This window comes from Maylandia zebra, linkage group LG13 (genome assembly GCF_041146795.1).
Source record: "Maylandia zebra isolate NMK-2024a linkage group LG13, Mzebra_GT3a, whole genome shotgun sequence".
In the NCBI taxonomy this organism is placed as follows: Eukaryota; Metazoa; Chordata; class Actinopteri; order Cichliformes; family Cichlidae; genus Maylandia; species Maylandia zebra.
Window position 1 is genome coordinate 17,729,436 of NC_135179.1, and position 15,086 is coordinate 17,744,521.

The window sequence follows — 15,086 nt, forward strand, 5'->3', positions numbered from 1 at the left end:
ATCACTCTTTCCCTTCCTTTCTTTTTTTCACCACGCTTCCTGACTCTATCTCATTTCGCCATGCACATGAAAAATGTGGGCCTCAAATGCCATGGCAACGCTTCCAAACAGAGGGAGAGGCTAAGGTCTGCAACAGCAACAAGTTGGTTGTAAAAGCACAAAAGGAAAAAAATGGAGCAAAGGAGAACCTGTTGCCAGTTACTCCTGCACAGACTTGCACTTTGCTAGAAAACGTATTTCTCCAGTTTTTTGTTTGTTTGGGGTTTTTTTGACAAAGAAAATGAAAAAATGAAGTCAGAGCTCAACACGAAAAAAGTTAGCGTCAAACAAAGAGGACAATATCTCTCCTGAGTGAAGAGAGATTTGGCACTAAGGTGATGAGTTAATGAGGACTAAGAAAGTATGCATGCATTCAGCAAAACACACACACTGAGACTGTAAAGCCTAGCCATGTGGGGGTAGGTGACAGTGAGCGCCCACTCAGACAGACAGTCATTGTGCAGGAATGATGGAATAATATAACCTCAGGTCTTCTGGCAAAACTTTAAAAGACATGTCTCATTTTACAGTGGTGTCGGCTTACTTCATTATAATACCATTTCTTGCCCGTTTGAAGTTTTATTGCGGCGTTTCAGCGAGTAGATGCGTGACAAATAAAGAGGTGAGCAGATTAGGGCTGAACTGATTGCCTTATTGTGTGCTTGTGTGTCGCTGCCTTGCCTGTACTTGTGGATCCTCTTTTGTTAGCAGCCATCGAGGATTATTGTGACTCACCTAGCCTGTTGATTTTCACTCTACCTCTGTCTCTCTCTCTGTTTCCATCCACTGCGATCACTTGTCTCAAGATTAATCAAGGCCACCCAGGATCTGTATACCAGAGTGGCATTTTTCTGCTGCGAGCATTCAATTTCATGTTATGCACTCTCTCTGTCCTGCTGGGGAAGTACTTGAGTGCCACTGATCAAAAATATACAGCTCGGCGGCCACCCCATCATAATGTGTGGTTCTTATTACCACTTGCATACTGATATTTTTGCAGCACCGACTCTGATCTGGTGATTTTTATTCTTTCCACTTGTTGCTCTGATCTATACACTGGCTTTACCTTTGGTTAGTCACACTGTGGTGCTGCAGTTAAAGAATGGGCAGTTGAAAATCTAGCTGCATAGACCAGCGAGCAGGGAGTGGTATGAAACGGTGAGGATGGAAAAGAAAGAGTGACAGGAGAGAGATGGCTCCATACTGTAGTGGTTTACACATTTTCTTGGAAAGCGCTAGGGTTAGGGTTTCTAGTTCATAGGGGACACAAATCCACCTTTGAGGTAGCATCAGGAAGGGTATCAGTGTAAAATGCTGCCAAATCAAACATGCAAACTCCTTGTGAAAAAGGGAGGAGACATAAGTACCTTTGGTAACAATGTGAAATACATAAATATTCACTTGCAACACATTCTTATATGATTAAACACAGCGATGTTTACAATCCATGCAGCATTGTCACCACAGGTGGAAAAGTCTGCAGCATCATTAAAGGGGCAAACTTTGCTGGCTGGGTGGCCAAGTCACACTAACAGGTGTTTTGAGGGTGTTCCACTTGCCTCGGAGGTCGGAGCTAGGAGTGACGTTGCTCATGAGTTGAGCTTGTTCCAGTAGTAAATTTGAAAAAGCAAGGAAAAATCGTTTTGCTCCTTAACGAGGTGGAACAATGCACTTTAAACATCGCTGCAGCAGGTTTATGCATAAAGCCTGGTCAATGCTCTGTGTATGGCTTATTTAGCCAGCTTTAACTCACAACAGTGGAAGCGGAAACAGTGGAAGTTTTTATTTCTGTTTATGTGCGATGCCACCATCTTGGATTGTGAAGTCAGGGTTGGTGGGGCTCCTCCAACTTTCTGAGGAGGCATTTCAGCTGAAAATGCAGACTGAGAACTCAGAAATTCTGACTTCCACTTTCAAATGAAATGCACATTTTTATCCTCATGCCTGAGACGTCTGCTGAGTGAAGATTTGGGGCCAAAAATAATGTGTTATTTTCAGTTTATTCATCAGAAACTGTTCAATAAATTACATTTTTCTGACATACAGATATCAGAAATGTAGAAGATATTTAGATATTTAGAAACAAGAAGATATTTGGTGGAGAATAGACCTGAGATAAAAGCAGAATGAATACTGGATGTGCTTTAATTGGTCTGATCTAATGCAGGTGTAAATAAACAGAAAGCACCCTGCAGTTTATGCATTTCCTTGTTCTACCTGCTCCAGTGTGAACATTTGCTGTTTTGCTCTATTGAAATTAGTCTAAAACAGGGACTTTTGTGTCTTTTGTCAAAACATCTTCAAATTTTAAAGGATTAATTAAGCAAATTTAGCCCTGTGTGTCAGTAATGGATACGTTTATCATGATTACGGCATACGCTAGTTTTTTTTACAATGTCATCAAGCTGCATGTCCTGGATTACAAAGGAAAGCACTTTTTGCTAGTTACATTTGAGTTTAAACAGAATGCCACACTCTGCTGCTTGACCGCATGTACTCATAAACCCTCGGGTTTTACAGGACCGAAGATGCTTCAGCATGACTTGTTTTCACAGCCATAACACAGCTGTGGCCTGCCGTGCAGATTTCACTGCATGTCGTTGTCGTCTTCGGCTTGTTGGGTTGAAGGAAAGTTCCTGCAAGCCGACATGAGTAACAGCATTTTTGCTCGGTCAGCAGGAGGTGGTTCAGCAAAGACAAGTTGTCTCGGTTCACATTTGATTTGAGACGTTAAGGTGCTCAGACCTCTGTGTCTCTGCACTGGCAAAATAATGATAAACAGGATTATGGATGCACGGTTCTCCCTGAAGCTCATTTCTGTTTGGCTCCTCTTTTTGGGCAACCTGATATTGGAAAATCCCCTAAAACCCCAGGCAACACTCACAGCTAGCCTTCCTTTGTGTGTTTACCCCTTATCCCCTTTCTTTTCCTTCCTTCGTGTTCTCACTTTTCTGAGTTTGTCCTGAGCCCAGCAGAGTCTCCGGAACAGCTCTGAGGTTGCGTGGGATTGCAAGGAGCGATCTACTGCTGCTCAATAATGGGGTTTCCTCTCCTGGGAAGGACTGGCATTATTAACAGACTTATCATAACGGGATTATTTCCCCGTCACAGAACTGACTTCTGGATCTTGTTAGAGAGCTACCTGGGAACTTCTTTCTTCTATCAGCCCTGCTCTTGTTCATCCTGGGCCAGTTGGTACCATGTGGACGCTAAACTCTCACATCCACTTGAAGTATTTCCAGTTCCTGTCAGAAGCAGTAATGCTGCCTTTAAGCGGTTCAGCATCATTTAATAGTTTTAGAGTGTCAGGATGTGGTGTAAAGTGCCCCTGGGTTGACCCCATCACAGCTAGCTGTAACACTATTGGAGTTTATTTTTGAACACCGAATCAAATGCCTCATGAAAGACTATCAGAATGATTTCAGGCACTTGAGATGTTTTCTATATTTAGTGGTGATGGCTGTTTTTTCTCTGCCTGTCTTGTGCTGCTGACAGCAGAGGAGGATGCGTGTAATGAGGAAGGTGGAGGAAGCAGTGAGGGCGGATGGAGCGGATTATGAAAATATTTTCACTTTCTCAGAAGAACCAAGGAGGAGAGGAGGCCTTCAATAACTTTTAAGAACCAACCAGTGAGCAACATCAGAGGGGGAAATTAGCTTTTGAGATTTGTTGCCCGAGTAGCCAGAACAAAGCCCTGCCCTCGGAGGTCACAGGGGTGGGAGGGGAGGGCAGAATCAGACCAGCCGCCCCCCACCCCATTCCTCAGGAGGAGGGGGTCACGGTTGACGGTCGCAGAGGCTTGTTAATTCTATTATCCCTGCCTGAGAGGTCCTTGTCAGGGCTGGGAGTGTAGAGGAGAAGGGTGGGGGTTAGTGGTGGCTGGATCAAAGGGGAAAGGAGGTTGTGTGAGGCGTGATTATTTTGGCATTGGAAATGATCACATACCACGCATATCTTTATCTCCTTGACTCACGAGTACTCACGAAGCCTGTCTCGTCTCTTTAACTCCCCGTCACTCTCTGCCATGTACTCACAGACGGTTTAGTCAGTATGGAGTGAACTGGCAGGAATCGAATCGTCCTGCTTACTGATCACGAATGAATAGTTTGAGCCGTTACATATGCTTTCCTCAAACTCCTATCCAGTGAGTTGTATTTTTTCAGTGATAAAATCAAAGCAGGATATTGTAAACTTGATTGCTTGATCAGGATTCAATCATTAATGACAAATAAAATCCATTATGTCAACATACTTTCACGAACAATCAAAATATTTCAGCTTTTCTTACCCAACAGAGCTGCATGTGAAACAGCAAATGCCCAGTTAACCTCCCAGCTTCCAAGTACAAAGTCCATGTGATGTCCAATTGCACCAGTATTCAAATAGCACAGTTAATATCTGTTGCATTCACCACTAGCGAGCGGGTGTGATGTGTGAGTTGCTGCACGCTCTGCCCGTAAGGCTCTCTCATCTAAATCACACAGTATTTTCAATAATACAAACATGTCGGAGCTTGACTGTTTCCTGCTGTGTGTCATGTGTGAGGCAACCTCGAGCACACAAAATGAGGCCAACACTGAAGTGCCAAAAACCTCAGTTCCTCTAGTGACCCCTTGAAAATTTCATGCCACCATGATATAAACCTTTAATTTGTAGAGTCCCATCTTTAAGCCTTGAGATGAGCATTTTCACCATTGCCATCCTTTTGAAGCTAGATGTGACGAGAAAGGGGTGGAGGAGATAGTTTAGCTTTTCTTAATTCAGCTGTGTAGTCATTGCAGATGGTTAGCAGCTAAAAGACCGCTTTTCTTCCAAATTAAAATGAGTCGTTTGATGACCGACTTTTGTTGGAGAGTGAAATACTGAGTGTAAGAAAAAACCCACTCCAGTAGTGGTCTGTGATGGATGGAATCAATGTCACTCACCCATTTGGGCCAATCATCTAAAAATCCAATACCACTAGTCAATATCCGATATATTGGCCAGTATTTTCAATAAGATACATGAAAGAAACATTTGCCAAACAGTTTTCATATACAGTTATGTATATGTCCTTACTAAGACAAGATGATCATGCATTTTAAAAAGTAAGTTGTGTAACTCATTTACATGCTGCTGACTCTCCTCGGATCAGCTGGTTCTGGTGTTTGTTGTGTCCCAAACACCTTTTGACAACATGGAAAAGTTTCAGGGTAATCTCTGGCAGACAAACAATCCACCATCAACACTCTTAACATGGCTGATGCGTGTTTCTCCTGTGTCGTCTTTACTTGACTGTTACGAACGCTGATACCGATATACCGGCAAATGGCTACAATCGGCTGATTATATATGAACCCTGCTGGTATACTGCTCGAGCGGGTGTATGTAAGCTTAGAATAAAAAGCAAGGAAGTTTATGTTTGGTTGATAATTTCTTTGTTGTAACACTGCTTCTTGGCAATAAATCTTATACTATTGGAAAACCTGTTTACTTCCCCTTAAATGCTGCCACATTTGTACAGAAAAGCGAGCCAGTGTGGTTTTGTTCTCACTCTGCCATGAACAGCATGCCCGAGCCAATCTCACAAGTGTTCGATAGGGTTGACATCCATCCGCTCCACTCCCAAATTCTCGAGGTAGTCTCTGATAATACCAATACCATGAACGCCTTCAGTGAGACACTGTTCAAGAGTTTGCACTGTTGGCTCAATTTGTGAGATCTGAAACATGAGTTAACACACTTGCTTTAGAACAGCCAACCAAAACTGTTCTCATTCCTTTTTATTTTAATCCACAGCTGGTGTTTGTATTTATTGTATTTCCGAGAATATAGACTTCTCTTAGGGGGTGATTATTGTCACCATTTTTCAGAATGGACATGTACATAACCGTGTGCAGCCATGGCACAAAGGATTATTCCACTTGGCCAGACGGGTTTCAGATTGGCACAGCAGGCTAGGATGCGAGTCCCGTCTATGCCCCTCTGGGCAATACTGATAATGCTATCTGCAAATTGAAGACTTAATCTGCTTCCATTTATTGTGTTAATAATATCTATCCATGTTTCACTGCCTAAAAATAGTACAGCAACCGACTGAAGCTAATATTCATTTCCTTCAAAGATGTTCTTTGATGGGTGTGAGCCTTGTCATCATAAAACGGTAAAGTGAATAAATTTCAAACCACTTTAGGAATAATACCCAGATGACTGCTCGCAGGTTCAGACGAGGACACGCAGGAATATCACAGAGCAGCTGGAGCTGGAGATGATTGTGACTCACCCCCCTCACCCTTTACTAAATCCATCCTCTTTTTTTTTTTTCCCCTCCTGCCTCATTAATGACACTGGCAATTAGCAGTAGATACAGTATGTTTAATGAGGGATGAGCCGTGACTGTGGAGGTCACGGGGGAGGGGGTTTGAAATATTTCAAACAGCTGTAAAGTGGGTGTAGTGAATCAGAAAAAATAAGTTTGCTTCATTGCTCATTGGGGCGATCGTGGCTCAAGAGTTGGGAGTTCGTCTTTTAATCGGAAGGTTGCCGGTTCGAGCCCTGGCTTGGACAATCTCGGTCGTTGTGTCCTTGGGCAAGACACTTCACCCGTTGCCTACTGGTGGTGGTCAGAGGGCCCGGTGGCGCCAGTGTCCGGCAGCCTCGCCTCTGTCAGTGCGCCCCAGGGTGGCTGTGGCTACAATGTAGCTTGCCATGACCAGTGTGTGAATGTGTGGATGACTGGATGTGTAAAGCGCTTTGGGGTCCTTAAGGACTAGTAAAGCGCTATACTAATACAGGCCATTGATTCTTCAAGTCTCTGGAACTCTACTGTAAGAACGAAACACAATTTCTTCCAAAACATATGTCTGCATTTAAAGTTTTGTTAATAATGGCAACACATTGAAGAGAGTTCAGAGGTGATTTGTAATATGAAGATTTTTTTCATTAAGTTTTATCTCCTCCCACCCATGATGTGTGAGACAGCTGTGGACACAGGAGCCAAAGCTGCTACATGAGAAAGTGTTTCCTTCCAAAGCGTCTTACATGCTCCAAATTTTTACACCTGTCAAATCAGCTGAAATGCATGTCCACAGAATTTGATCTCTTGCAGGGCTTTAAAATAAAATAGATTGGTTTAGATTTGTTAAATTGATTGACTTACTTTATCATTAGTGGAGCGAAGCGTCAGTTCAGAGTTAAGCCCAACCCATCCGATACCCTTCTTTGCGTCCTTCTTGGCAAGTCTCATTTTAGTGTTTTACCTTCCACACGGCTACTGCTACTTTTGCTCTGCAGCTACAGCCCACGCTGATGTAGTTTGACTGATCCACCGCAGTGCAGCTTTCTGCAGTGATCTTTTCTCGTGCCTAGTGTTGTGTTTTTGAATAAAATAAAAATACAACACTAGGATAAACACCATTGAATAAAAAACCTGTGTAATAGTTGCATCTGGAGTATAAATGTAACATTTTGTGTCTGTTTTCTCTCTTATCAGAGTGTGTGGTGCGTCTGACGCCGTCGGGCTACCATGGCTCTGGTTCAGGCACTACCCCTGACCGTGAGTGACCACCCGAATCCAGGCCTCGACATCCAGCAGTGCCGGCCGCTATCATCCCATTCCCCCTCAGGTCCCTGCTCTGGCCCCTGTGGGCACTGCACCTCTGACACAGCCATGGGGTCAGTGAGTAGTCTCATATCAGGCCGGACGTACCAAGAGAGACACTGCAGGGCTGCCAGCGAATTCAACACCAAGCCACGCCGCTCCACGCCAGCTACCAGCTGCTTCCGGCTCCAGGATAATACCCTCCGCAGTGGGAGCTCCCTGGAGCAGCTGCTGGTTATCAGCAACAGAACAGAGCCTCAGGCCCAGGTTCTGCCTCCACCGCTTCCCACAAAGAAGCAGCCACGGCCTGGAAACTCTGCTGGGACAGGAGGGGGTGTAACGGTTGCTGGAACAGTAGGCGGTGTCGGTGGCAGCACTAATGGGAACTTTGGGTATGTGAGCAAGGAGGTGGTGGTTGGAGACTGGAACGACAACCTGGTGCTGACTGCTGCAAGCCCCTGCAGCGACTCAGAGGACCAAAAAGACAACAGGACTCTAAATGGGAACATTGGTGGACCTCCTCCCAAACTCATCCCAGTGTCTGGACAGCTGGAGAAGGTGAGGAGAAGTACAGGGATAATCTGGGAAGATGATGCTGATTTAATACTCTGATTTCATTTTGCTGATATTAACAAGAGGATGCAAGAATAAAAATATTCTTGCCTCTGACATTTGCAATAAATACAATAATATTGACAAAAGTCTAAAACTAACACTGAAACTAATAAAAACTAAACTGAAACTAGCAAACCCAATCTTGTGGCTAAAAGAAACTAAACAGAATTTTTAAAAAATCAAAACGAAATAAAAAATAAAAAAGTATAATAACTGTCCAAATCAATTGGCCATGCCTTTGAGTCCATATCAATCTTCAGCTTCATCTGCTAAAGAAATCTATTAAATGTAGTTGAAAGATCTTAAACCGTGTATTAATCGTTTACCATACCGTACTGTTTCGCATATCTCACATCCTTTGGGGCTGTAGGGTGGTGCAGAAAGTGGAAAGTGCCTTTCAGCATGACACTGAAACCCCAGCACCTCTGTCAGTGCCCCTGACCTCTAATCTGAAGATATTTATAGGTCAGTTTCTTCTTAAATTACATCTCAATATCACCCACCAGGACATCAAATATCATACTGAGGACTTTTTTTTAATCTGTTATCTCTGCTGCCTGCGTGAACACGTTTTACAGCAGATTACCTCAGCTGTCTAATTGGCTATTTATTCCTATCGATCCGGAGGGAAGCTTAATAACCGGCCTGACAGGCTCAGATGGATCATTTGACAGCTGCTCACCTTGCAGACACATCATGATGAGTGTCAGAGCTCGCTCGCATCCAGTGACGTCTTTAGTGAACTCTGAGAAAGATCATTAAGAAAATGCTTACAGAGGAGAGGATGCTTTCACGCTCTCAGTCTTTGTCACGACTCTCCCTTCGCTCTCGTCTGTGCCCTTTGTTTCTGTGCCCTTTAATCAGATTTTTTCCTCTCCTCCACTCTTCTCCATCTTACGTCTGTCTATCCATCTTATACGATAGGAATATCATTAAGGAAATTGCTTAATGAACCCTTTAAATATCAATTAAACCAAACCAAACTAATCAGAGCCTTGTGGGGTGGCCTGCCAGCACATCGCTCAGCCTTTACTAATGAGTTTTACTCAGTCATTACTAATTAACACAACAGTCATTAATGCTAGTTGGTTTTTTTTTAATAATCTACACTTTCAGAACATGGAGAAAGTGCTGATCCGTCCTACAGCGTTCAAGCCTGTCGTTCCCAAGAATCGGCACTCCGTACAGTATCTTTCGCCACGGCCAGGTGCCAGCACTCTGTCGGAGGCCAGCCTCAACCTTCTGCTGCCCCATGGAGGATCCAGCAGTGCCAGCGGTACAAGCGGGAATGGTGGAAGCAGCAGTTCCAACTCTGAAGGGAAGTGCAACTCCTACACCGGTGGTCGCAATGCTCGGAGCAGTCAGTCCTGCTCCATGTCAGATTCAGGGAGGAACTCGCTCTCCAGCCTCCCTACTCACAGCAGCACAGGTTACAGTTTGGCTCCCAGTGAGGGCTCCAGTGCTGGTTCTGGGTCAGGAGGCCAGCTGGAGCCTGTGTCGGGCATCAGCCGAAATACTTCTGGTGGAGGCGGGAGTCACGGTCACAGTAACTCAGACAGTGGACGTTCCTCGTCCAGCAAGAGCACAGGCTCGGGGTCACTTAGTGGGCGCGGGCAGCCCCTGTCAGACAGTGGGTCCTGTGGCCACTCTCCACCCCCCGTGGAGGGTTACGAGGCCGTGGTGCGGGAGCTCGAGGAGAAGCTGAGGGAACGGGACCTGGAGCTCCAGCAGCTCAGAGAAAATCTGGACGAGAATGAAGCTGCCATCTGCCAGGTGAGACACGGTCGCCTCAAGACACCGATCATAAACTTGATACGCTGAGGAGCTGATGTTTGACCTCTCAGCTGCGTCTTTTACTGTGACAGGTGTATGAAGAGAAGCAGCGCCGCTGTGAAAGAGAGATGGAGGAGCTGAGACAGAGCTGTGCCACGAAGATGAAGCAGGCCTCTCAGAAGGCACAGAGAGCACAGCAGGTGCTTCAATTACAGGTATGCCAAGTATTTAAAAATATTAAATGAAGAAATGTAAGCGTTAAATTAGAAAGCTCGATTAATCCATTACACAGTGAACCCAAACTCTGCCGCAAATGTGTTTGTTTTTGTTCCAGTTATTTTTAATGTTGTCTTATGCTTTAGTAGTTTTCTCTCTCCACACTTGCATGTCTTATTTTAGATTAGCACATCTGTGTTTTTGTAAGAAAGCATGATCACGTGCATCTTTGTGTGTTGTCAGGTATTTCAGCTACAGCAGGAGAAAAAGAAGCTACAGGAGGACTTCTCCTCTCTGCTGCAGGACAGAGAGACACTGGAAAGGAGGTGCGCCACAATCCAGAGGGAGCAGACCCAACTAGGGCCACGTCTGGAGGAGACAAAGTGGGAGGTAGGTGAAAGCGAGATACCAGACAGTCAGTCATGAATCTGTCAGAAGCAGCGCGGTGATTAAATGTCTCAGCTGTGAATTTGTGTGATCCTATTTTTGTTTGTCAGTTGCTCTTTTCATTTTCTGTTCATCTCTTACTTTTTAGCAACTAATAAAAACATAAAATCCTGAAACGAACTTGTAAGCTTGGAAGAAATTGAGGTTTGCCTCTCTCTCACTTTCTTTCTGTTGTTCACCAGGTATGTCAAAAGTCAGGAGAGATCTCTCTCCTGAAGCAGCAGCTTAAGGAGATCCAGTCGGAGCTCAGCCAGAAGGCAGGAGACATTGTGGTCTTGAAGGCCCAGCTTAGAGAAGCTCGCTCTGAGCTGCAAGCCAGCCAGATTCGATCCCAGGAGGCCCAGACTGCTCTGCGGACGCGGTCACTGGAGCTGGAGGTCTGCGAAAATGAACTCCAGAGGCGCAAGAGTGAAGCTGAGCTGCTCCGGGAGAAAGTGAGCCGTTTGGAAGAGGAGACAGCCCGGCTACGTGACGCTCTGACCGGTCACAGTGGACCTGCTCTGCCTGGAAATGTAGCCATGAAGGGGCAATGCATGAGTCTGACGCTGCAACAGGGTAGAGCTGTGGCAGGAAGGGGAGGTCCCAGTCCCTCTGTGTACCGCAACGGAGAGGAGACTCATCTGGTCTGGGGTGGAGAGAGCGATGAAGCCAAGGCTCAGAGGCAGAATGCAGAAACAGTGTTGGGACTCAGGCAACAGGTATGTGTTTTTCGGTAACTTTTACAAGCATATGTGATGAAAGTGAATTGATGCAATTGAGGTTTTGTGTCAGCTCAGTTTTGTGGCCTTTTGATAGGAATACTTTGCATTCTGTGCTGTCATTTATTTATTATGTAGCTTATGGGCCCATGTAGAGACGAGCATTACAAATTTTTTGCTTTAAATTTCTGTAAGAAAAGGAACTAAACATGATACATCGAAACAGGTTGATAGGCTGAAGGCTGAGCTCATGTATGAGAGGAGGACTGGTGAGGAGCAGCTGTCACGTTTCGACGAAGAGAGGCGGGTGTGGCAGGAGGAAAAGGAGAAGGTAAACATTTCGTGGCGACTGACTTTAAATCTTTTTCCTTCAGCGTGACACGTGTCAAACTAGATTTTAAAGCTTATGCTAATCCTCCTTACCTATGTACTTAACTCAAATGCTGTTTTCCCATCAACTCAGGTAATCCACTACCAGAAACAGCTGCAGCAGAACTACATCCAGATGTACCGTCGCAACCGTGATCTGGAGAGAGTGATGAGGGAGCTGAGTCTGGAGCTGGAGAACAGGGATATGGAGGACTATGAAGTGCGCAGCGGCAGCAATGACATCCACTTTGAGGAAATCACTGCCACAGAGATATAAACACACACGCGCTGCGAGCAATATGTCCAAATAAAAACCATGGCAACACTCTGAAGGTGTAAACCAAACAATCAACTCTGGGCCAAATACTGCACTATCTTCAACGTGGCTTTGCCCGGATCATCGAGCAAGCACTCACCACCTGTCACTGTTAAAAGGGAGCTCTCCCAAAAGGTGCATTCTCACTTCCTGCTAACACAAATGTACTCCCAGTAAATCCTTTTAAGGTGTCTCCCACTACGCTTTTAATGGGTTTTTATTCCACTACAAAGCCAGCACAAAGACCTGTTTCCATCTGTGGGAGCGAGAGGAGGGAAAGAAGTGTTTTATTTCTCAGACCACGTTGAAATCAGGGTATTGAAAATCGATGGGAACCTTAAAGCAAAAAAACATTACTACACACAGAGAAATCTGGTTACAACTTTGTTGGTAGCACACGACGTGAAACACCCAGACACCAGCGTGCACGTACTCATGCACCACGAGAGCTGACCAATCAATCACCTGGTTATTAAAGCCGACGTCATCACCCGCCCGAACCGTGCTCATCGGCGACGCAAACCCCCGCTGCACCAGTCCTCCAAATCCCAAATATTACTGTTAACTGCTGTTTGTATTTCATGGAGTTGATAGCATCAAAGTTCATTTTACCAAGTCTAAAAAAAATACCAATATTTTGTTCTTTGGCTTGTGCGTATTTGATGAGGAATGTATTGTCACTTCTGAGAAATGCAGTAACGAGAGCATCTGAGAAGCACGCTGTTATTTTGCACAACTTCCCTGCCCTCTTTTTGTTCAGGACTCAACTGTTTTCAATTCAAACAAACCAATACTGACGTGCGCCTCCTTGCTTACATGTGAACATCCTATTCAGCCGTTTCCGAAAACCTACCGGGAACGCCAAACCAAACGCTCAAAGGAAATGCTTTATTTGAACTCTGCCCAAGTTTTCAAGACCACCAACTGTTGCACACGTGTCAATTCTTTAGACAATGCACCGATCTCACATAAACGTTTTAGTATAAGTGATATTTCCAGGATGCTGCCGATTCCCCTCTTTCTCTGTTTTTTTCTTCTCTCTGTTTGCTTCTTACTCAGCTATTTTTATAACAGTGAAAGGCACCTCTGTGGTTGGTATCAGGAAACTAAAAATAGAGCATATTTACAGAATTACAGAGATTTAAGCCAGTGTTTGAACTGTTTGCATTCTTATTCAGAGTTTCCATTTATCTCCCTTCACTCCCATTAGTTCCCTTTATGTACCTCTTGGCAAAGCAAAGCCAAATAACTGTTATGAAGTCTTCCTACCCTTCCCGTTTTTCCTGCCCACTAGATTATACTCTTCACTGACTGCTATACAGGAAGTGAGACTGGCATGTCTGCATGTCTTTGTTGTATGAGATTTCAGAAGAAACTGGTTCACGCAGCAGTCAGGTGAGAGTTTGCAGATGCAGTAGCTCCAGCACTGAATGTCCTCAAGGCAGGTCAGTTTTTGAGGGCCTAAATATAAACCGGCGAGGAGCATGTTACATATAAAAACTGTGGGTTGCGCTGCTGTTTTCTCACGGTATTATGCAGGGCTGTGCATACGACTGAGCATGGCGGTAGTGGGCTGCTGAGAGCTTTTATTTTGCAGAGTCTATATCGAGGATTAATAGTTAAATGAAAATCTATATAATGGAGGAGATGTTGTATATTTTTTATATATATATAGCACCCGAAGATATTTTGTTGTAGTACTGGTATAAGTGTGTGGATTAATGTATATCTCATACCAATATTTCAAATGATGGATCAATTGCAAATGGAGGTGGCGACAAAGGAAGAGTGCACCTAATACTGTAATGCATGAAAATTTAATGTTTACATTATATAATCTGTGTGGAAAACCTTCTAATGACCAAACCTTGCAGGTGATAGAGCAGCGGGGAGCTCTTATTTTAGGCTACTTTTTGGTCTGTTGTCTCTCCGTTTTGATTGATCTTTCACTTGACTGTCTGCATCGTAATCTCACGCTCATTCACGCTGTCGTCTTCAGGTTTTCCCACGTCATTTGTTTAGAACTGCACAAGTCGTTTTTGAGGGATTCGTTATTAAGTTATGGCCAGAGAGAAGGAATGCTCATGGCTATATTTGGCTATATTTTGCATAACCACATAACTGTGGCTGAGGAGGTATTGTGGAGCATTAAAGGTCTGTGCATAAATTGTGATTGCAAAGTAAAGCCATTGGAAGTAACTTTGAACGGAAAAAGCGTAGTTTATCCAACCACTTTCACGTTGTTAACCAAGCCTAGACTGTTATTACTCACCACAGGTTCATATTAACAGCAAGCACAGGTGTTCGAAAGCAGACTCCCTCACTCCAAAGCACTGTGTGCATATCGAATTCTCATTTCCTCCCCCTCATCGTTGCATGACCATTTTTCTGTGTAAATATGTAAAACACTAAATAGTATAACTGAGTGACATTGTCTTTTATTTAGACAAAATATCTATTTCAAATGTAGCCACTGTGACTAGACCAAAGCAACGTAACACACTTTTTTTTTGTGGCGCTTTTCCCCCATCGTTTTATGTGCTTTTTTTTTTTTTTTTGAAACATTTGCTTACTGTGTGTCTTCATTCATTCATAGAGTATGTAGTTGTCCATGTATATTTTTATGTGTACATTTCTTGTACAAATGACTGTTTTTAATTAAAGAACAAGTTGTCACATCTTGAAGTGATTGCAGATTTAATTGCTTCTGAAATTTTTTTTGCTTATCTTTAGGTTGAATGAACCAACTTTGCATTACAGTGTAAAATACACTCATCTGACACTTTATTAGGTACACTTGCAGGCACTGGGCTGGACCTCCTTTGGCCTTAAGAGCGGTATTAATTCTTCGTGGTGCTAGAGAAAATTCTCAATACTGGCATGATGCATCACAAGGCTGCTGTAGATATGTCGGCTGCACATTCATAAAACAAATCTCCCATTGCACCACATCCCAAAGTGGTCAGCTGGATTGAGATTTGATGACTGTGGAGCCCATTTGAGTACGTTGAACTCACGTACAAGAAACCTGTTT

The 15,086-nt window shown here is 44.1% G+C and overlaps 1 protein-coding gene across 1 annotated transcript in view; it reads left to right on the top strand.

Annotated features, from left to right (window-relative positions):
* lzts2a (leucine zipper, putative tumor suppressor 2a) overlaps positions 1–14,737 on the top strand; it is a 44,420-nt gene extending 29,683 nt beyond the window's left edge. The window contains exons 3-9 of the mRNA XM_012919273.4: positions 7,511–8,176; positions 9,350–10,006; positions 10,099–10,221; positions 10,466–10,612; positions 10,852–11,367; positions 11,594–11,698; positions 11,831–14,737. Of these exons, the coding sequence (XP_012774727.2) occupies positions 7,544–8,176; positions 9,350–10,006; positions 10,099–10,221; positions 10,466–10,612; positions 10,852–11,367; positions 11,594–11,698; positions 11,831–12,013 (2,364 nt within the window). The 5' untranslated portion in view covers positions 7,511–7,543 and the 3' untranslated portion in view covers positions 12,014–14,737. The remainder of the gene's footprint in view (positions 1–7,510; positions 8,177–9,349; positions 10,007–10,098; positions 10,222–10,465; positions 10,613–10,851; positions 11,368–11,593; positions 11,699–11,830) is intronic.
* Positions 14,738–15,086: the final 349 nt, after the last annotated feature.